The sequence below is a fragment of the Lepisosteus oculatus genome, chromosome 8 (assembly GCF_040954835.1).
Source record: "Lepisosteus oculatus isolate fLepOcu1 chromosome 8, fLepOcu1.hap2, whole genome shotgun sequence".
Lineage (NCBI taxonomy): Eukaryota > Metazoa > Chordata > Actinopteri > Semionotiformes > Lepisosteidae > Lepisosteus > Lepisosteus oculatus.
The window spans coordinates 11,163,957-11,184,478 of record NC_090703.1 but is presented as its reverse complement, the minus strand read 5'-3'; the positions used below and the strand labels follow the sequence as shown (position 1 = coordinate 11,184,478).

The 20,522-nt window shown below is 39.4% G+C and overlaps 2 protein-coding genes across 5 annotated transcripts; both read right to left on the bottom strand.

The window, feature by feature from the left end:
• Positions 1–444: 444 nt before the first annotated feature.
• mgat2 (alpha-1,6-mannosyl-glycoprotein 2-beta-N-acetylglucosaminyltransferase) lies at positions 445–6,548 on the bottom strand. Of its 3 annotated transcripts, XM_015350450.2 has the most exons (3): positions 6,371–6,548; positions 5,883–6,022; positions 445–3,695 (listed from the first exon to the last, which is right to left on the bottom strand). In XM_015350450.2, exon 3 carries the CDS (start codon positions 3,436–3,438, stop codon positions 2,137–2,139), a length of 1,302 nt encoding a protein of 433 aa, XP_015205936.1. In that variant the 5' UTR covers positions 3,439–3,695; positions 5,883–6,022; positions 6,371–6,548; the 3' UTR covers positions 445–2,136. The 3 variants fall into 3 exon arrangements, with proteins under 3 accessions (XP_015205936.1, XP_006632292.1, XP_015205937.1); XM_006632229.3 differs by lacking the exon at positions 5,883–6,022; XM_015350451.2 differs by lacking the exons at positions 5,883–6,022; positions 6,371–6,548 and adding an exon at positions 5,764–5,865.
• Positions 6,549–7,110: 562 nt separating this feature from the next.
• On the bottom strand, positions 7,111–19,665 carry lrr1 (leucine rich repeat protein 1). Of its 2 annotated transcripts, XM_006632228.3 has the most exons (5): positions 19,563–19,665; positions 17,801–18,003; positions 15,047–15,145; positions 10,252–10,979; positions 7,111–9,577 (listed from the first exon to the last, which is right to left on the bottom strand). In XM_006632228.3, the coding sequence occupies exons 2-5, from the start codon at positions 17,981–17,983 to the stop codon at positions 9,322–9,324; spliced, it is 1,266 nt and encodes a 421-aa protein (XP_006632291.1). In that variant the 5' UTR covers positions 17,984–18,003; positions 19,563–19,665; the 3' UTR covers positions 7,111–9,321. The 2 variants fall into 2 exon arrangements, with proteins under 2 accessions (XP_006632291.1, XP_069049304.1); XM_069193203.1 differs by lacking the exon at positions 19,563–19,665 and having other exon boundaries at positions 17,801–18,174.
• Positions 19,666–20,522: the final 857 nt, after the last annotated feature.

Here is a 20,522-nt window from a genome sequence, read left to right as displayed (position 1 = left end):
AGAGTACTGTATGTTCACCTTTTAGGCATTTCGGAGTAAGATCTCTTCTCTTTTTTTCTGTGCACGGATTCAATATTTTTTCTGCTTTCCCTGAGTGAAAATGTACAGTATGTGAGCAAAGATGCTTATACATCTATATAAAAGTGTATATATATATATGAACATTTCTACTGTATAGTAAAGGTTCACAATACAGCTTAATATTTCAGAGTTCAGATGAGCAATGATACACAGAAAGGTTTGATTCCTTAGATCATGATGTACTTTGATGAAGCTTTACAGCCGATTCAAGTAGAAGTTGTCAATTTAAAAAAAAAACTTTACTGTATTAATCGGCTATTAATCACATAACAGGATTAAAAGACCTGAACTGGTGCTGAAATAAGGAACACTGTTCTTCAGAGCAAACACAAATCCATTATGTGGATGGAAGAACTAAAATGGTGATGTTTAATAATCAAGATTTCATTTTAAACAGTGACAACATGAATACATTGTAACAGATTAGTCCATCCCAATTTGTGATAATCTCACCTTCTTATGGACTGATTTCTAGCTCTGCTGTTCCAGTAACCAGAGTAGTTGGTAGAAAGGAAATGCAAAATGTGACATAAACTGAATTTCATGTATGCTTTTGAAAAGTGTCAGTTTACAAATGGTACATTATTTTTAATTCCCTGTAGTGTAGAGAACAATGAGAACAACTTCACTCGTTGCAAAATTTAGTATTCTGAATTTAAAAGACAACAACAATGTAGTTTTGCTTATGTGTAAATTTCAGTAAATGTGCAAGTATTAACGGAAATTGTATGTTTCTGTAGATACATTCCTGGATTTGGTATATGCTTCTTTACCATCACTAATGAAAAACAATACTAGGATTAGTATATTAAAACATCTAATTTGACCTTTAATAAAGCTGAATCTCAATACTGCGGAGGTCTGCAACACGAGATGGTTCATACTATATATTATTATCTTGTGCCTAGCAATAGAAAAATATCTGCACGGAAATTCATGTAATTGTTTTTTTTGAATAAGCCACTACAAGTCTCCAAGCATTTCTGAGAAATTACTTAGGGATATTACAATGCTGGGAGACAGTGAATTACTTTCAGTTCATACATTTTAACTGCAATGATTATTACTTTTATGCAAAAAAATGTGATGTGTCAACATGTAAACAATGGGTTCAAGATAAGATGGACATGCCCAAGGCTGTGTAATACAAATACAGAATGTTACAAAATAGAACCTCACTCTGTTGCCCAAATTGCTTATTTTTTCAAAGGCTGTGGGTTACAAATGAAAACTGCCGTGTCCACCTCAGATCATACTAAGAGACTAACAGAAAACATTTTGGAAAGCAATGAAGAAAAACTGAGAAAACGATTTCTTGTTGTTTTTTCTTTTACTGAATTCAATCTTCAGTTTCATCCAAGCACTGTGTGGGTGGCTGGTTTTTCCTGCAGTATTTACCAGAGCTTGGTTTCTGTTGCTTGATCAATGTTGGGTGTCTACACTTAGCAGGACAAGTGTACAGCAATGCTTAAAAACTCAAAAAGCTCAAAATCACAGATTTTTTCAGGAGTCAAATCAATTTACACCTAAATGAACAGTATTTCAATTAAACTGAGGTCAAACATCAGTTTTTGTCATTGATTACCCTTCCTGACAGTTCAATATCTCCATGTATAATTTCTTAAAAATACTGAGATGTATAATGACTCATTTTCTATTTTTTTTTTAGGGAATTAGAAATACTATACACTTTTTTTACACAAGAGGTGCTTTCATTAGCTCTATGATTACCAGTTCAACCATTATATTTTCTTCCTCCTTCACAAAAATAATGTCAGTCTCCATTTATGCAACAAAAGCATGAATTAAAACACTTTTATAGTTCAAAAGGTTTTCATAAAACTGGAAAACAAAACTCGAGAGAGCCACTTTAATAAAATTAATCAAACTCCTGTGAACTTTCACAAGAATTTTTACTTGGTTATTAAAAGACACTCATGAAGAAGTCCAAATCCCACATATTTGGGAAAATCCCATAAAACAACAGGCATTTAACAGTCCATGAACAAAAACTATATATTCAAAAGGCTTTTAAGATGACGCCCAACATCAATGTCACTGTAGCCTGCGGTAGCTCTTACAGAGTTCATGGTCCCTGATATCACCCCATCCTCCATTCTTCACATGGGGAGACACACCTACTAAAGGTTGTTTCGTATTTATGAGCAAGGTCTTTGGAAACAACAAATTGCTATTACTCTGCAGAATACTTTCTATTTTAGCCTTCTGGGTAGATGGCATACAAGCCTTTTTGTGATGCATTCCACAGTCTCCAGCATGGAAGATTCTTGGGGCTTCACTGACCATGACCTTCCAAAACCTGGGCAGACAAGTCACAGTGAGGTGCTGCAGGGACCAGTCCCAGTTGTAGTCATCATAGGTGCAGAAGGTGTCAGTGCACTGGATCAGCTGCTGGTAAGTCTCTCTGGTCATGGCCATGCCCATGTTGTGTTCAGTTGACTTCCAAGCTTTCACCTCCACTTTGCTGGCCTTACTGGAAAAGCCGGAATGTGCATATCCTCCAAGAGACAAAATGTCACAGTCAGGACACTGCTCTCTCTTCAAAGTGTACATCATTTGAAGGAGGTGGTAAAAGTCAGGTGAGAGGAAATGATCCTCTTCAATGAGCAGAACCAAGCCATTATGATCTTTTAAGGCTTTTACTCTTTCCCAAACAAAGTGCAGTTTCCACCACCAGTGGTGCTTAGTCTGGGAGAATTTGGCTTCTCTGTAGTGGCCAAAGGAATCGGGGTATTCTGCGTTAATGCAGCCCAACTTTAAGGCATCCTTCTTGGGAATGTCTCTCGGGCAGTCTTTGGGGTCATTTCCAGGGAATTCTTGAGGATAAAGCTGAATGCTAAAGGGGAAGAATATCTGAAGGACTTGGCAAAAATCGACAGTGGCGACCACTTGGTTAATCTCGGGAGACCAGTAGTCATGGCTAAATACTAGTAATATATTTTCTATCCCCTTGGCTTTTCTTAGAGAATCTATTAACAGTTTTAAATACTCAGGCCTGTTGTGAACTTGGACCACTACAACCAGATCATCTTTCCTGCGCATTTTGAACTTTTCAACGTTCCTGATGGTCTGGTCAAAGTTCAGCTGATAAACAATCCCACGATACACGAGGGTCATATTGTCCACCTCAGGCTTTTGGACTTTTTCAGGTTGTGTCTCATTGAAAACCCTCCTGTTTCCGGAGGTGCTATGTACCCGGTTACTCCTCACATTATCAACTTCTTTGGAGAACAGTTCACTCTTCTTTTGCCTCCCACTACTCCAAAAGGCAAAGCCACAGGCCAGGACAACGAGAGCCAATATAAAAACCTTCCGCTTGTAGATTCTGAATCTCATGACAGGCAGTGATCCAGCACAGCAAGATGTTGGAAAAAAATGGAAGATTTAAAACCTAATGTCTGTTGTGGAAATGCTTGAAATGTGGGAAACGGAAATCTTCTATCTTCGTTTCTTCTTCACTTTTGATTCTTGAAATTTTGTAAACATAAATCCACTCAGTGGGTCATTAAAGCCAAACATATCCAGAAGGGCATGGTATATTCTAACAGGAAACAATTTCACAGCTGGCATATAAATTGAGTCACAGATAATCTCTGAAAAACAAACACAGGTGATGATTAATTATTCCTTTTGCCATATTCCTGTTAGTTTTTAATGCCCTGAGGCAGAAGGTAATTGACACACAGTGTGCTATACTAATAAAGCTCAATTACATCTGAGTCACCCTTCAGTGATTAAAATATATGTGAGCTTCAAACAAACCGGTACAGTACTTTTGCTTAATTACATTTCATTTCAATGCATTGTAATATTTTTGATGGTGTTTGGAACACAGCAGTAAAAGGGAAAACAATAATACAGCTTTGAACTTCACTTTATACAACACAAAACACAGAGCAAGCAACTATTTATCATTTGAAATACTTGCCCAGCTGCTATGGTGGTAAAAGGTTTCTGCACATCATGTGCACATACATACCAACTCTTAAAAGAATCACATGACTTCTCGATCTTTGATGGTTTTAGCACTGTTTTTTCATATTATATTTAATACAGCTCTTCATTTATTTTTATTTTTAGATAAACTGCTCAAAGTAGAGCAACAGAATCAGCTAGCATTTGACACACAAGACGAAAACTGTGCTGGGGAAGGGATTCTGAACAATGGCAGGACTCTGCCATTGTGAAAAGCCTTCGAATACTTCCTGAAGACCCACTTTTAGAATGATTTGTTAGCCCCATTTCTCTGCCTTATGTTATGTTGCTTTTGTTTCAGCTACTGTAGAATGTACTTTGGAGCCTTTCAATTTGTGATTATTGCTTTACGTGAAATTTTTGTGAACCATACTGTTCTGTGTTAACAGTTTACATTTCATTGATTTAAAGTTACCTTAGATAAAACAAAGAAATAATCACTTGTTCAAACCATTCTGAAAACCTTTGACCCCTGTTTGAAACTACCGTATGGATCTTTAAACAAGAAATGTATGCTTTGGCTCTAACGCATGTTTGTACCCCAGGTGTGTGTATACAGTGACTCACTGGGAGATCGGCTTCATGGAAAACTGCGTCTGTCAGTGAAGGGACACTGGGAAAACCAAAAAGGCTCCTATACTGATTGAAAAAGAAAGGGGTGCTGGTGCTGAGCACAGCAATTAAACAATTAAAGAAATAATTTGTTTAAAGATCTTTCAGGTTAAAAGACCTTGAGCTCACCCTTCTTATACAGTTATTGTGACTGGAGATCAACCTTGTCTCCCACTCGTCCACTATCAGAGAGCTGCTTATTACTGATAAGTGTCAATACAACTCCGTTCCTAGAGGCACAGGGTTGGATTCCCAACCATGCACACACAGACACACAGGGACAGTTTAGAGACCCCAATTTAACCAGCCAGCACCTAGCTGTGGGAGAGGGAGGAAAGCAGAACTTGAAGAGTACATGCAAACTTCACACAGAAGTCTGGAATCAAGCCCACCAGCCATAAGGGAGAGATGCTAACCACCAAGACCACTGTTCTCCTCAACTTTCTCCGCTCTCTATAAAACAATAAACTCCACACATACTGATGAGTGGAATACCTCTAATAGATCCTAAAATAACAAATTGGAACAAAATGCAAATTAATCGGAGGCACCGCTAGAAAAGCATCTGGTGTTAACTCCCGACTCCTCAACGCCACATTGGTCAAATCGTAAAGCAGGTTCATTTGATACAATCAAAAATCGACAGAGCTTGCCGTCATCATCTTTTCATGGGGCGGCTCTCACGTTGGTGATGCAAGGACACCGAAAGTTATTAAGCAAATAACTTCAACCGGAACATGTGGTTCAGCTGGAAAAGGTGCCCTGGGCGTTTTAGACAGCGACACAAGCGGACAAATCCACATCCATGGGCGGACAACACTCAGCAACTCTCATAGGCCACAGAAGTGAGAAAATAATTTAAGGAAAAGTTTAAGAGGTTAAAATGGTAAAAACCTGACACACGTTAAATCGTTACTTGTACATGCAGGTAGCTGTATTCCATTATCGTTGTATTGGCCCAAAGCTAATTTGATAGGCTCAATTCACCTGGCCATACCTGGAAACTAAAAAGTTAGTTGTCAGTTGTATATTCGGAAGCCACAATGCTACAGTAAGGTAATGGTTATTGAATACCTTGGCCACTGAATTGTAAACTCTTTCAATATCCAGCCGGTGTCAGCTGAACTGACGAACACTTAATCCTGACGTATTACATGTAAAAGTTAAGGAAATGTAAACCTGTAAAGACAAACCTAGATGTCCCCTACCCACTGACAGATTACAAAATAAGTTTCATATTTTGCACTCCTTCCCCGCGACGGCGTTCATTTTCTTGAAGGCAGAAGTTTCCGAGTGCTACTAGGTACAGCCATCCACATTTCCGTAAATATTTCTGTTGAAACACATATGATTGAGTAAATATATGCGTATGTTTGACCAGCTGCAATCACGTTCCTCATTTTTGTGCTTGGCCACACATCCGCAGAGCACATCTTTTTTTTTCCTCTTCCGCGAGTCCACAACAACAAAACGGGATGGATAATAGCTCCATCAATACCGTTGACGGCGAAGCCTCCACTTACAAAAACTGCCATGCAACACTGAACATACCAACGCACCAGTGCCGTAGCCAGTATAACTGTAACATATGGAAACTGAGACCAGCACCACTGCTCTGCTCCATAATCACAACGCAATGGTTGCCGCAACCAGAAATCGCTTTTCCTCTGCCGTAACTTACCTTAAGCGTTTAAGTGCGCAGACGCCCCAATCCCGCATTCGTTCGGATCAATAAAGCGCGCTTTAGTTGTGTTCATTCTCCTTCACAGTCTGCCCCCTTTTCTCGATTTCGTTTCCCCCGAAAAGCGAGCAGAAATGAACCACAGTTGACCTCCGTATCCCACAATGCATTACGCCTCCAGGGGGCTCTCGAGACAGCGATGTGTCAAGATATAAAGTGACGTCATACCTTCCAAGGCAGCGCCCGCCCTCTTCCAGCAACGTTGAAGTGTCCGGTATTAAAAGGGGGATACCCCAGAACTAGCTTTTCCCTACTAAAACACATGCTTAAAAAATGTGCGTCTGGCACCGAGAGTGATGTAGCACATATGTTGATAATCGAAAACGCTATGCCTTGTATGAAAACGATCTGGCAGTCAATAGGTGCCCTCATCACCCTTATGGCTTTGTATCATATAAATTCAACACTAAGGGGTGCTCACAGGGTGCAGAATGAAATAGATTTTAAAGAGGCTTTTGGGAGATGAAAAACTACTTTATATTAAATAAAGTAAAAGAAATCTACCGTAACTGCTTGATCTGTTTTAAAAGAAATGCAGCTTGCAAGATTCTTCTATTTTTCCCAACCACCCTGTGCAGAACCCATTTTTATCATGTATTTTTTTTCAGTTACCACATAAGATCAAACGGAATAAGGATAAAACCAGTGATCCTAACAGAAAAGCAAAACTAAAAAAAAAATACAGGAACAGTTTTTATTAAATTCTTTCACTACCATGGGTACAGCACAGTTTCAGTTTTATCCATGACAAACCATTTAGAAAGTTTATATTTTCTATCACAACATTATTCTCTGGTTACCATGCAGGCTAAATCGTACCTCCCAAACTCAATCTGAAAACAACTTTGGACATGTACTGATATTTCCCCTGGGAAACAAAAGGAATGAAAATAGGTTTGGGTTCATTTTCTATTCAGATGAGGTAATGTCTTAAAACAGAAGGTCACTCAAAGCAAAAATTAATTTGGAGTAAAATGTATTAGAAAACAGGCTAATCTCATGAGTCAGGTTGTGGTTCAACTGCATAGCATCCAAAAACTGCTTAAAATACATTTAGTGGTGTCAGCCTTCAACTGTTTTAAAAAGAAGCAGTACTCAGTGTGTAGAAAAAGATTTCTTCTCAAACAAATCACAAAAAAGGATACTATCAGTGTGACATGAGTTTGTCAGCCATCACTTTTTTTCCCACCATAAAGGAGTAGCATTAAAAGCCACTTCACTTTTGAAGTGTTCATTTTAAACCAAAGTATAACAGTATTTAATTGGATTGCAAAATAGAAATGGATTTTTTGGTATATAAAACCATTGCATTGTTGTGCTGTGACATTCAGTGGTAACAATCATAGTGTTCAAGGATAAACATACTTTTCACATTAAGAAAAAAATAGTGACAGTCGTTTAAAAGGTGTTATCCTTAACAATTTATGAATTCTTCAAGGACAGCAGAAATCTTTAATATTCAGAAATACCATAAAACATTTTCATAACAAACAAAACCTATTCACATTTCATATGCACATTGTACAATATTATATAATGAGGGGCCTTTTTTCAGTGCCTCTCAGTATATAATCATTATTTAAAAAAAAGAGACCTACAACACTTTTTTAAAGCAATATACCGAAAAAACTTTATTGAAGGTCCCATTTTCAAGCACCTTGCATACTGTTTGTAAGGGACCCGTGATGAATGAGTGCCACCTAGGCGGATTTCAGTGGTATTGCAGGTCTTGTAATGCACATGAACATTGTCGGTAATGTTGCATCCTTACATATACCGACTCCACTTAAACACCTTCACCAAAACAATGTCTAATTTTACAGATTTTTCAAAGTAGATCACGTAGTCAACATAAAGCAATAATTGTACCTCTAAGATCTCAGACCTTCACAACTGGAAAATGCAGAAGTACACCATCACTGTTTTCCTAGGAAGGATAAAAATAGATGTTGCTCATGCTGGGAAAGAAGAATAAGGGTCTGAAAGTGATTGCATATACTCTTTAAAATAGTAAATGAGGTAACAATATCGAACCCTTCATTTGATGCTGGCAGAGAAACACAGAAACTAGTTGAAAAATTCCAATGCAGTGCTAGAAATACTAAAAAAAAACAAAAGGTTGCATTGTAGCTAGCTGTTCCAATAGGACCTCTTAAGCTGCTGTTAAACTGGCAGGCCCAAAGAATCTCACAGTTTAACAGAGGTCTTGTTCTCTGTCAGGTGTTTATTCCTAACTGATGCTTTTTCAGCTGTATTTTATGGGCTAAATTATTTTTCTTCAAATGTTATATACCTCTGCAACTTCCCATAAAAGCAATTACTTCTGCTTTTTCACAACTCTAAAATACGATGTTCCATTTCAGCTAGACAAGTCAAATCAGTGATTATTTTCTTCACATGCTCTTGAATGGGAGTAGACAGACATTAAAAGGGACAGAAACAGACGTTTAAAAATCCACATCATCCAGAAAAAGCCCAACAGCTTTACAATATATACATCAGCTGGACCCTACAGCCTTGTACTAAAGCTTTAATTGCAAACAATCCTTCTTAAACAGGTTTTCACTGTAGTGATAGCAGGTCCATTTTTACAATTCACAAACCCACTGCCCCTCACCTCCAAGAATGACGAGGAACAGTCATTTTGTGTTAAAAATCACATGTATTGGCTTCCACAGAGGACATCACATGAAAAGCACTATATGTGGAGACAGACAAGAGTCCATTCATAGTGCGGCCCATGCTTCAGGCCCATCATGTGTGGTTAGAAAACACAAATAAGCTTAACACTATCACATGCTGTCCAAACCACCGCCGTCAGTGTTACGGGAATTCACTAGCTCCACAGCCCGTCGGGTTAAAACCACCACGCTGTAGCTGTGTATCCTGGGTCATCTGGTGCTGCGCTGCAGGGATTTGTCAAGGAATTCGGAGTAGCAGGTGAGGGAGCAGAAGTGGCACTGCACAGGGGCCTCTGTGCCTGCCATCGTGTCCACCAGCACCACCGTGTGGGACACGAGGTGGAGGTTCATGTCGACGCAGGTCTGGATGAAGAAGTTCAGGCACGCTTTGCCACAGTCACAGGTTTTAGCCACCTCTAGATCGTGGCACAGGTGAGCTGGAATAAGGTGAGGCCCATACGGTATTCTGTAACAACACAATAAAGAAGCTAAAAAGTTGGTAAAAAAAATTGCAAATGTTTCTCTGCATCTGCTATTATGGAAGTCAAAATCAAACCTAAGACTAAACAGACCGAAAATAATTTCCAGATTACAGATTTATCCACTGTAATAAGGCAGCTGGAGATGCAATTGAAAGGAAAGCAAGAAAACATTTCCTATTTTGCGCTGTAGGATTCTAACAGAGACCTACACGGTATAAACAGTACCAGAAAAAGAGAAGGATAAATTGTTTATAGAAAGAAACACAATTTGGAAAAATATGCAAAGATGTAACCAGGGTTCTCATGGATACAGAAAGAGGTTAAGACATCTCAGAATGGAAATTTCTGGGGGTGAAAAGAGTTTGTTTAAGATTCATGTTTTTTGTAAAATAAAACAACTAAAATATTAAAGAGTGGACAACGTGCCAACAGGCTCTTCTTAAGCAAGTCGGCACTGGAATGCTCCACCCAAGACCAAAACTGTTCAGATTAAGTGCAAAATCTCAAAATCTAAATTACTGCAGTGCCCTTCATGAGAGCACTACAGGTATTCATCTAATGAACATCAAAAGACACGGATTGAGTCCTTTGAAAGCAAAGTCAGTATAATCACAAACAGCACCTTCTGTTTCAATAAAGCTCATGATATACAGCTTACCTGTGGTTAACTGTTGTTCTTGCAGCCATCTCAAGCAGAGGAAGAGGGAATTTAAGCTGTATTGTGTGATCTAGAGGGTTGGGGTGGCTGAATGGGTTTCCAGACAAGTCCAAGTTCTCCAGTGACAGCTTGCGGAAATCACTGGGCAAGTAAGGTAGCTGATTGCGAGCAGCAGAAAGAAAGCGTAGCTTAGACAGCCGCCCAATTCTGAAGGGCAGCCGAACCAGCTGGTTGTCATCCAACTTCAGGTGAACCAGCTCACGCAGCTGACAGAACTGGGCTGGGAGACCATGCAACCGGTTCTGACTGAGGTCCAGGTACTGGAGAGATTTCTGCAGAGTGGAGAGGCACAGATCTACACTGAATGACTCCAAGTGGTTGTTGTGCAGGATCAGTTCAGCCAGACTGCTCAGGTCCCCAATGGTGGCTGGAAGTTTCTTGATGTGGTTGTTGCTGAGATCCAGCTTGCGCAGTTTCTTCAGCGTCAGCATGCGCATGTCCACCCGGGACAGCTTGCAGTAGGACACTTGCAGCTGCTCCAGAGAGTAAGGGAAACCGGAGGTCAGAGGGTAATCCTTTTTGGATGTGATGGTAAGCTTGCTCTTTGGTTTCTCCACATCCCGGGCCCTGACAGAAGTGAGAGTTGACAAGGGTAATGTATCTAAATCAGCACCTCTGTGAGCCAGCCTGGCTGCAGAAAGAAAATTCTTCAGGTTGTTAGCATCTGCCTGCAAACAAAAATAACCAAAAGACAAAAGTACAATTACAAAACAAAAACTTTGTTCATCTGCATCTTGGAGTTTTAAGACCCTACTCAGACTTAAAACACTTCACTCCAAACTGGGTACACACTCCCAAACTGGAATTGGAGACTGTGCCTTACTTGTGCTAAGGAGGCACTCCAGCTGCCATAAAATGTTCAGCTAAAACCTGCTTCTCCCAGAAGATCATATCACAGCTAAAGGAACTACACACAAACATACTACCAAACAGAATCTAGTCAGTGTTAAGTGCAAACAAGCTGTAAATATACAGAACTTCAACCCCATTCAGTTGTTTGCTGTGAAATGCTGGACTTTGAAGTGCATACAAGAAAATCCTGTAAAACAATTAGATTTTATATGCATTCCATCATGGTATTACATGCTTGTGTAAGTTATCCATTTATTTTAATGTTTCATAAAATCCAACTGTAAGAGACCAGATCAAACATTTTTAAATATGCATGTGAAATCTGGACTAGAAAGTTCCAAAATAGTGTTACTAAAAAACATATGAACTTGTGTATTTCATACTTTGATAGATTTATACAGCACCCACCGTAACTGCTATTGTATGTGTATAACAGTGAAGCAACAGAAGCAAACAAATAAGGCTGAAATAAACCAGCAGAATGAGCCCTGTCCTTTCATGCTTCTTTTGGGAAACGTGTGAAACTCAGAGGGGTGTGTCTGAAATAATGAGCAAAAGAAGGCTATGACTACAACAAGGCAGCTCTGTAATTATCAGCTGATGTTCGCTGTCTCACAAAAGGAAAAAAAAACACACCCAACTACGGGACACATGTTACCGCATGGAAATAATCTCTAAAAGGGTCAATTAAAAGTTCTGAAAAACAAATTTACACAGAGTCGTTATTCATTACTCCATCTTGGCTGGATATCAGGAATTGTGTAGACATTTATTTTACACTGCGGTGATTTATTTTAAAAGATCAGCCATGCTTGCTAACAAAAACCCTTCTTCTCTGCTTTAAGTTTCAAGTCCAAACAAGCTACCATCCTTGGTTTCCTTCCAGTCATGTCACTGCCTGTGACTCAGACCCAACCCAGGTAAGCGGATTGGACACACTAGATAAAAACACCAGCTCTGTGACCCAGGGTTTCTCCTTTTGCTGCTCCATTCCCTAAATAGTGCCAAAGCACTGTTGGCATCTGTTTAAGATCACTGCTCCTTCTGGTTTGTATAAACGATCCAGAAACTAGTGAAGCTTGGAAGATCATGTCAAAATGGGTGGTGTGGGAGGCTGCAGGAGCTGTAATGGTACAGTAGACAGAAATCAAAACTGGGCAAACCAGCAGACTCTTCATGTACACAAGTGAATAGGGTGCAGGTAGCAAAAAAAACTACAAATAACAAGAAACGGAGTTGGAAGAAGGAACTTATGAAAATCTTTCTGGTGCTTATGTTGCCATCCTTTACATTTTCTAGTCTAGATAATGTGGGGAAGCACAGTCAAACAGAATGTTACAATATAGCTGAAAGTGTGCAGTTTAATTCAAGGGATTCTATGTGAATATTGTACAAATGTATCTTTTTAGACCTTTTTAAGATGATGTACAATTTTGGTCACCACACAAAAACATTGCCACTATGGAATCAATAAAAAAAACAGTGACCAGGTGCATTCTCAGGATTAAAGGAGTGTTGTACACCAAAACTCTAGAAGAACTTAATCACTTCCGTCTTGGAAGGACTACAAGGAGGTCTGATTGAAGTATTCAAAATCCTCAAAGGCACTGAGGAACTATACATACATAGACTTCTTCATAAATCAACAGTGAAACACGATCCTCTGAACACAAATGCAAAGAGGAAATGTATTTAAAACCGAGAACTAACTCAGTTTTCATAACTATACAGAGGTTTGAGGTAGTCTGGAATAAGTGACCAAGGATCACTGTCAAAGTCAACACCATTGCATCTTTCCTAAAACGATGCTGAAGTTTTGATGAGAATCTGGGTTCAGTTAACTACTAGCAATAGCAACCAAACAAACTATATGGTCCGAAAAGCCTCCTGACTCTGACACATCACACGTGCTCCTGAGGCTTAGCATTTCCACTGAACTGAATGATTAATGCTCCTCTGGTGAAAAGGTACTGAAATGCAAGGAAGTGTTTATGGGAAGAATGTCTGTGTGATGCAAGCCTGTGTGTCGAGACAAGATGCAGAGGCCAACTCATACCAATTACAAAACCTTTAGATTACAATCTAGTAATCAGTTTCTAGAAAAACCCTGACAAAAGCCTTTCCTGTTTGCCAGTCAAATCCACTATTCTGTGGTATAGTTTTACCAAGGAACGCTGCATCATGCCTCATGACTGGCAAAAGCTGCTGAATATGGTTTCGGAGCAATCAGATGAAGAGAGAAAGGAGGAATCACACCTGAATGTTAACCAACAAATCGGTGTATTGCACAATTCATCTGTAACACAGCCACCCTTACATCTAGTATTCCCAGGAAATGAATGAGCAATTTCTACTCAAGTGACAAATTGGTTAATTGATTTCAGTAATTTAAGGAAAGGTTTATCTCTTGGTATAACCCCTGCAGAGGAATTTTCCAGTTGAAAGAGACAAAAGAAAATTAGATTAGATTAGATGCATTTACTACAGGTGGTATAAATATTTTAAATGAGAAAACACCAAGTATAATGCTTTTCCTCCACTATTCTCAATGCTACACAGGGAAGCCCCTAACACCTTGAAAATTGCCAAGGAGCAATGCCATGGATGGATTAAAAAAAATCCTGAAGCAATCACAGTAAAAAAAACTGCTTTCAGGAAACTAGAGGAAAGGTCATTGCAATCCAATTGTTCTTAAGCACACCAGGAGCTGATCTGATTGGCTGCACACCAACAAAGGCTCAGACTGAGATCCTCCATCACAGTCACAAATGTCAAGCAAACAAAAACACTACCATTCAGTTCAAGGAGTTACATAATGAAATGGCACACTCTTGGAAATGTATGTTTTAAGCAAATTACTTATTTGAATGTTTCATGAAAAAGTGGCACAGAAACAAAACCATCTCCTTAAACATCACCAAAAATATAATAGTGCCAATCCATTTTAAACACTTACAAAACATATGGAAAGCATGCAACTTGATGGTGGTAATTTGCACAGACCCTTAGTATTGTTAAATGTATTCACATGCAAGCCAAAAAACCTTTTGGATTAATGCAGGATATAACATCATCATGCAGTGCATCATAAGGCAATGCAGACAGTGTACATTCATATAAAAAAAATGTAATATACTGTTCTGGCTAAAAGTATTAAAGTAGAGGTGCAGTCTCAATTTCTCAGACCAGTTATTATATCTCAGTAACAAAATACATTAATTGATGTTATCACAATTTCCCGAATTCCAAATTTAGCAAAAAGTCGTGAGCTTGTGAAAATGTACTGTTTCCATTGTGTCACAGACCCTTGGTCTCGCCATTGGCAAGAGTTTGTGCAAACTGCAACGTCAAGCAGCCCTTCTTGCTCACTGGACTCTGTAATTAATGAAATGCCTTTCACCACAGAAACATTCTTACTTGTTAACTGCGTTCTGATCACGTAAGTTGTATTTGTCGGCAAAACCGTCTCAAGATCGAGAGCAATATTTCTATTGGACTAAAAGAGATGTATTCATAAGCCCGCTTGTTTACAGTGTAATAGGGCCTTTTCACATCAGTGGATGTTTTGTTGCCTATTTCAGAATGGCAGAATATAGAGCTATGCATACCTGTAAATCTGGTCTATTTTGCGATGTATACAGTAATGTGCAAAACCTCCTATTCACATTTCACTTTTATTGTGGCTTGAAATGCACTCACTGACAATGCTTCCTAATGCCCCTTTAAAAGAAATCCCCTGGAAAATCTAAATGTCACCACACTGATAATCTACAGATATTTCAAATTTATCAGTGTATTCAGCAGGAGTACTCCTGCAGAAGGAGGTATTGTAACTGAACACTCTCCTTGATAACCCAGCAACATACCAAACACAGGCCCATACCTTGCTCAGACAGACATCAACCGCAGGTTCCTTCAGCCTTATCGTAGCCTTTCCGTCTTCAACGAATCGGGTGAAGAACTGCTCTATGTTCTCTTTTAACTGTGGGAAATAAATGGTTTTGTAAATAAGACATGAAAAGCAACACAATGGCACTGCATGTCAAATCAAGGGAACATGCTGTTTGTATTAGGATGAAGGTGCAGCTTAACTACTGGTTTCACAACAAAAAAAGGGGTATAGAACAACAATGGGGAGCTATTTACTATGAGTCATCAGAGAGCAGCACAATTCTGAAGACTAACAGACTAACTACATTATAGTTCAGGTGGGTAGCTGCGTCAGCATGCGTAGGCTGCAAAGGAACAAGTAATAGGTTTATTCCATGCTGAAAAAAGAAGAAGGCTCCACGGCCGAAACGTTGTGTTCTCTTTCTTCTTTTTTTCAGCATGGAATAAACCTATTACTTGTTCCTTTGCTAACTACATTATATATTTTTTTAAACCATGAAAGTTTGTTGATGTGCAAATTATAATTCCAATTGAAAAACAAATACACAATAAAATGTTCCACCATAACACAGGGTGAATTCTGTATTGGATGTATGCTGGTCAGATTCTAATCTCCTTTTTTTACTGGGAGACAAAGACTAACACAGTTGGACAGTGATCCATGCCTGGATCCTGATTCAGAAATCAGAAAACAAAATTAATTTAATAACTAGGTCAATACATCACCAACATACATATATGAATGAGCACTGCTTGTGTTGAGCTAGGATTCAAACCCGGCTTCTCAAGAATCTCCCAGCTCTGGCCCAAAGTGTCTTGAGGCCGCAGGGAACTCCCCTCTATCAGAAGGCAGGTGGTTCATCACAAACAAATGTATGTCTCTGTATTAAATTGCTTGTATTTGCAAGTGCCTTAATACTACATCTCAGTTTGCTCTCATACAAAAAACCTGGATTTCAAACTCACAGACTTTTCTATTGGAGCTTTAAATCCGTTTTCAGAAATATGTAGGACTAACAATACACCCTGCAAGAAAAAAACGATGCCTCAATTGCGATTTTAGAGCCTACACAACCTACGCCCAATGGGAGTAGCAGGAGTGAGTCGGTACACTCTCACAAAAAGGCATGTCTGAAAACTGCCCTGGTGATGTCTGTCACTTTGGCTGCATGCCTTATATAGCTGTTGTGAATCAGAAAATTATACAATGAACAATCATAGTGTGAACCAGCAAGGGAGGCTAATGCATGTTTTTAATTTCAATATTATAATTAGTGGAATCCATGCCATTTGTAAAGCACTTTATCCCCAAAAATCACTAAGTGCAAAGTGCAGGGGACCCACTTCATCTACCATTGAAGGTGCACCCACCTGGGTGACATGCAGCAGCTAATAGGCACCAGCAGCCCCACTATATAGTAGAATATGTAGCGAGAAATCACTTCAGTTTATTTCTAGGTTGGAGCCTGCAGGGAATTCCATGGATATCTTGCAAGTACAAAGTAGAATTTAGCCAACTCACCAAATTTAACATTCTAACTCTTACAAACAGTGCAACAGGAGCTTTAATAATCAATAATGACCAATTTATCCATAATCTCAATCATTCACATTTGGGAATACATGAGACCAGTCCCGATGACATTTCAATGAATACATCTTTGAAATAGTTACTTGGACCAGTGACCCCTAGAAGATCAATCTGTAAATATGACAATGAAACATAATTCTGAGCAGTACAACCAGCATTTTTCACAATCACATTAGCAGGTAAATAGCACAGCCAAACTGTTAGTCCAAAGTCAGCAACAGAAACAGTTACGTTAGGCTCATCAAGTACACTCAGCTAAATCAAAACATTAACCAGATTGCAAGATCTCACATAATTGTTTATTCTGACTAGCAAATAAAAACCAACATTTAATTTAATAAGGCTAATTTCTACTTTACTGTCAAATGACTTAGAGGAACTGAAATGACAACGCAGATTACAGCCTGTTCAGGCACTGAGCAATGTTATTGCAAAAGCAAGCCACAACAGACAATGCCACTTACAGTGCGGTTTAAAGATCATTAGACTTCACTAGACTTGTCTAGACACTATACTCCTTGCTAAGTTTCTTGCTTTTCTGAACACTACCATACCAGGTATGCTGAACAGTGCTGTCTTTTAGTAATCTGCAACCTGTCTTGTTAGTTTCACCTCACACTGGAGTGAGGCTCCTTATTGAATACAGAGCTGCTTACTCACTTATCAACACAGTTCAAGCAAACCTACCTGCATTATTTATGCTTTCCAAGTGGCTTGTCTTCAAAACCCCTCTGTCACATTGACAGGCACACAGAGAAAAACCAGCTGGGTAGGATTTTAAAAATGTAAAACTCGAATGAACTAAATCTAAACCCTTATTTCCATCACTCAGCAACAACAGATGCAACCCACTAACCCTAGCACGGTCTTAAGAATGGATTAGTTTCTGCAAGCTGCTAAGTTACTTTCCCAAACCTCATTAGTGGAGCATTTGCATTGGTCTTGAAGATCTAACAAATAGGGTCACTTAGCCTAATGCAAACGGGCAGAAAAAATTCCCAGTTATGCATTTTCCCTCCCCATTACATAATCTTCACTCGTTGAGGAACTCCAGGGTGAAGAGCAAGTTACACTTTCAAGAGCAGCAGCCAAGTCCAACACCCCAGAAACCGAAGGGAAAATGGCACACACGCCTCACAACTTTGAAGAACTAACCTTGTATTTGGAACCAGCCTTGTCCCTCAGCGTGCAGATCATCAGATAGACGTTGTTGATCGTGGTGGTTTTGTCCAGGTGTCTCCCAATCGACAGCACGGCTCTCGTCCCCTTTCCGCGGCTTCTCACCCCGTAGGTCGGCAGCATCCGATTGATCACTTCAGCCTCGCACTGCAGCTTCATCGTAAAGCGAGGACTGAGACCTGGGTTATTAAAATCCATGAGAAAAACAACATAGATCAACAATAAGGAGGCGTCACTAGACAGGCTGCCGAATAGCGGCTGCCTACGTCACCAGGGCCGCCATTCGAAGCCGGTTGGCTTTGAACTTGCTCATTGGCCACTGCGGAAAGGCACACACGCGCGCACAAAAAAAAAGCCAGCCGCGCTACGTCACTGCACTTCCCTCGTCACACCCCCCCACCCACCCCCAACCTCTCAACAAGCTGCACGGCTACGGCCGGCGACTTTTTTAAAAAACCCGCATCACAACTGCGGCTGTCGTAAATGCTTTTCTAATCGCGACAGCTATTCGGCGGTTCAAAGCGAGTCCCGCCTGCTCCTTTTAAGTGTTCGTGCAACTCCAAATCCAGCACTCACAGCCCCGGTTCTTCCAGGCCGCCACGACACCTGGACTGCTGCCAAGTGGGCCAGAGTTCAGGCATTTACTCGTCTCCTCGCTCGGGATGGGAGAATCGCTTCCACAGGCACCAGCAAGGCATTCCTAGTTTTGATCTTATGCTGGTCCGTTCTTATTCATGGGAGCGTGGGTGGTATTTTTGCTTTGACAGATTAAGGCGTGTGAAAAGTGTATATGTTTATGTTTAATTCTTAGTGAGCGATACAACGTTTGAAGTGCTGTATCCGTAACTTCTTTTAACTTCATCAAGCATCTCCTGCTGACCAACACCTTGCAGGTTTCTCACTAAACACAGGGAGCACTTCCAGCACGATCTGCTGTTAATTCACAGTGCAATCAGGTTTTTCGAATCACATGAAGGCAGAACGGAAATACTCAATTTTATTGCTTTTCTAGAAGGTTAGAGGTTCTAAAAAGTTAAAATGTGAAGCAGGGCGTTGCGAACTCACACAGAACAAGAATCATTCTTGATCACGTATGACTGGGCAACGGAGCAAAATACTTTAATTTTTTTTGCTCGGTTCTTAATAATGGGCAAAAACAAAGATAAAATAAAGACCATCTGACGCATCTGAATAGATTAGGTTAACTTTACAATTATTAAATCATAAGAACATATTTCCTTAACATAGACAAGAACTACTCATCTTTAAGCAAGTAATTACCAATGTAGTAGAACGTTGTGATGCGACTTGCGCTCAGATAAATATCGAAAATATTTTTTCGATTGACGTACATTAGTAAAAAAAACATTTAGGATTATAATCTTTCATTTACTCGTTTAAACAACTTGGTAATAGTAATATGCTTATTTTCTTGCATATGCACGATACATGTAAAATTTTGCTAATATTATCTGGCTTTGAGAAAACATGTAAATTATCATTATCAAATCACTGAGTCGATACAGACGTCTTTTAATGCGATTTAATGCCTTTCTCTTTGAACCCCGTGCTATAGTAAACCTTGTTGAGTCCGTCGCGAATTAATGAATATTTTATTTTAAAATAAGATCAATAGCGCGGAACAACCCACAGAGCAGACTTCACCGCTTGCTGTCTTTTCAAGGTAACTTACACAAAGTCACATTAAATAACAAAAAATACTTCACACTATACGTACCACACTAAAAGTAAATCCAACAAGACAAGAACATACTCCTGATGTGTAAAAACAAAAACTGACCAGGAAAAGGATTCAAAACAATCAAGCAAACCCGCGCCAAAGAACAGCTCCCTGGAAACAACGCCCTCGCTGATTGGGCGAGAAGGATAACCGTCGGCCGCCTTGTAAGACGCGAGCCGATTGGCTGAGAGTGCTAATTCCAGTTCACGCGTGTGTGTTATAAAAAATAACGACCTAAAGTATCACGAAAATGTCCTTAAATTTGATGTCAAAGGCTTAAAATATTTAAAAGCGAAAATAACATTATATTTAAAAAACAAGGCACGTGTTTTTTAATTGCAGTACTTCAACGCGATTTGACGGTGTTTTTCCGTTTTTTACATTAAACATACAAAGCACGATAGATCAATGCTCCCATCTACTGGTGGATTGTAAAAATGCACTCGATTAATGTGAACCTTTGATTTGGTTTTTTTAAGTAACTGCAGTTGACAGTGTAGTAGATAATGACTTAAATAAAAGAGCTTAAACTTATACTGAATCGACTTTCTCTCAATATCTGTTGTAAAGAATGGGCGAAAGTGTATGTGCTCATGTTGGGGGTATGCACATGTTATGTCTATTTAACAAACACGTTTACAGCTGATGGATTAGACGATGATACCTGATTTTTTAATTTGTATTGCGTTTTAATTCTTTTATTTAATATGAATCTGCACCCTGGCTCCTTCCCCGAGAGGTCCCAACAATATTAAACGTTTTTTTGGGGAAGATACCAGTGCATCACCAGTTTCTTTAACATGTTTGTGTACGTTCTCTCGCACTCCCTCAACCCTTCGTGTAAAAGTTTCCGACACACGTATCCATTTGTGTGCTCTGGTTGGTTCCGAAGAAGTCATTCCTAGATCTAGGGGAGTCCTCGGATATGTCATACATACTTCAATGAAACACCATGTC

What these genes read in the sequence shown, in the direction of transcription:
- mgat2 (XM_015350450.2), bottom strand. Translation starts at nt 3,438, where the DNA reads ATGAGATTCAGAATCTACAAGCGGAAGGTTTTTATATTGGCTCTCGTT.
- lrr1 (XM_069193203.1), bottom strand. Translation starts at nt 18,022, where the DNA reads ATGGATTTTAATAACCCAGGTCTCAGTCCTCGCTTTACGATGAAGCTG. An exon ending in AGGCTGGTTCCAAATACAAG is followed by an intron (nt 15,146 to 17,800) that starts GTTAGTTCTTCA and finishes TATTTCCCACAG; the next exon opens with TTAAAAGAGAACATAGAGCA. An exon ending in TTGATGTCTGTCTGAGCAAG is followed by an intron (nt 10,980 to 15,046) that starts GTATGGGCCTGT and finishes TTTTGTTTGCAG; the next exon opens with GCAGATGCTAACAACCTGAA.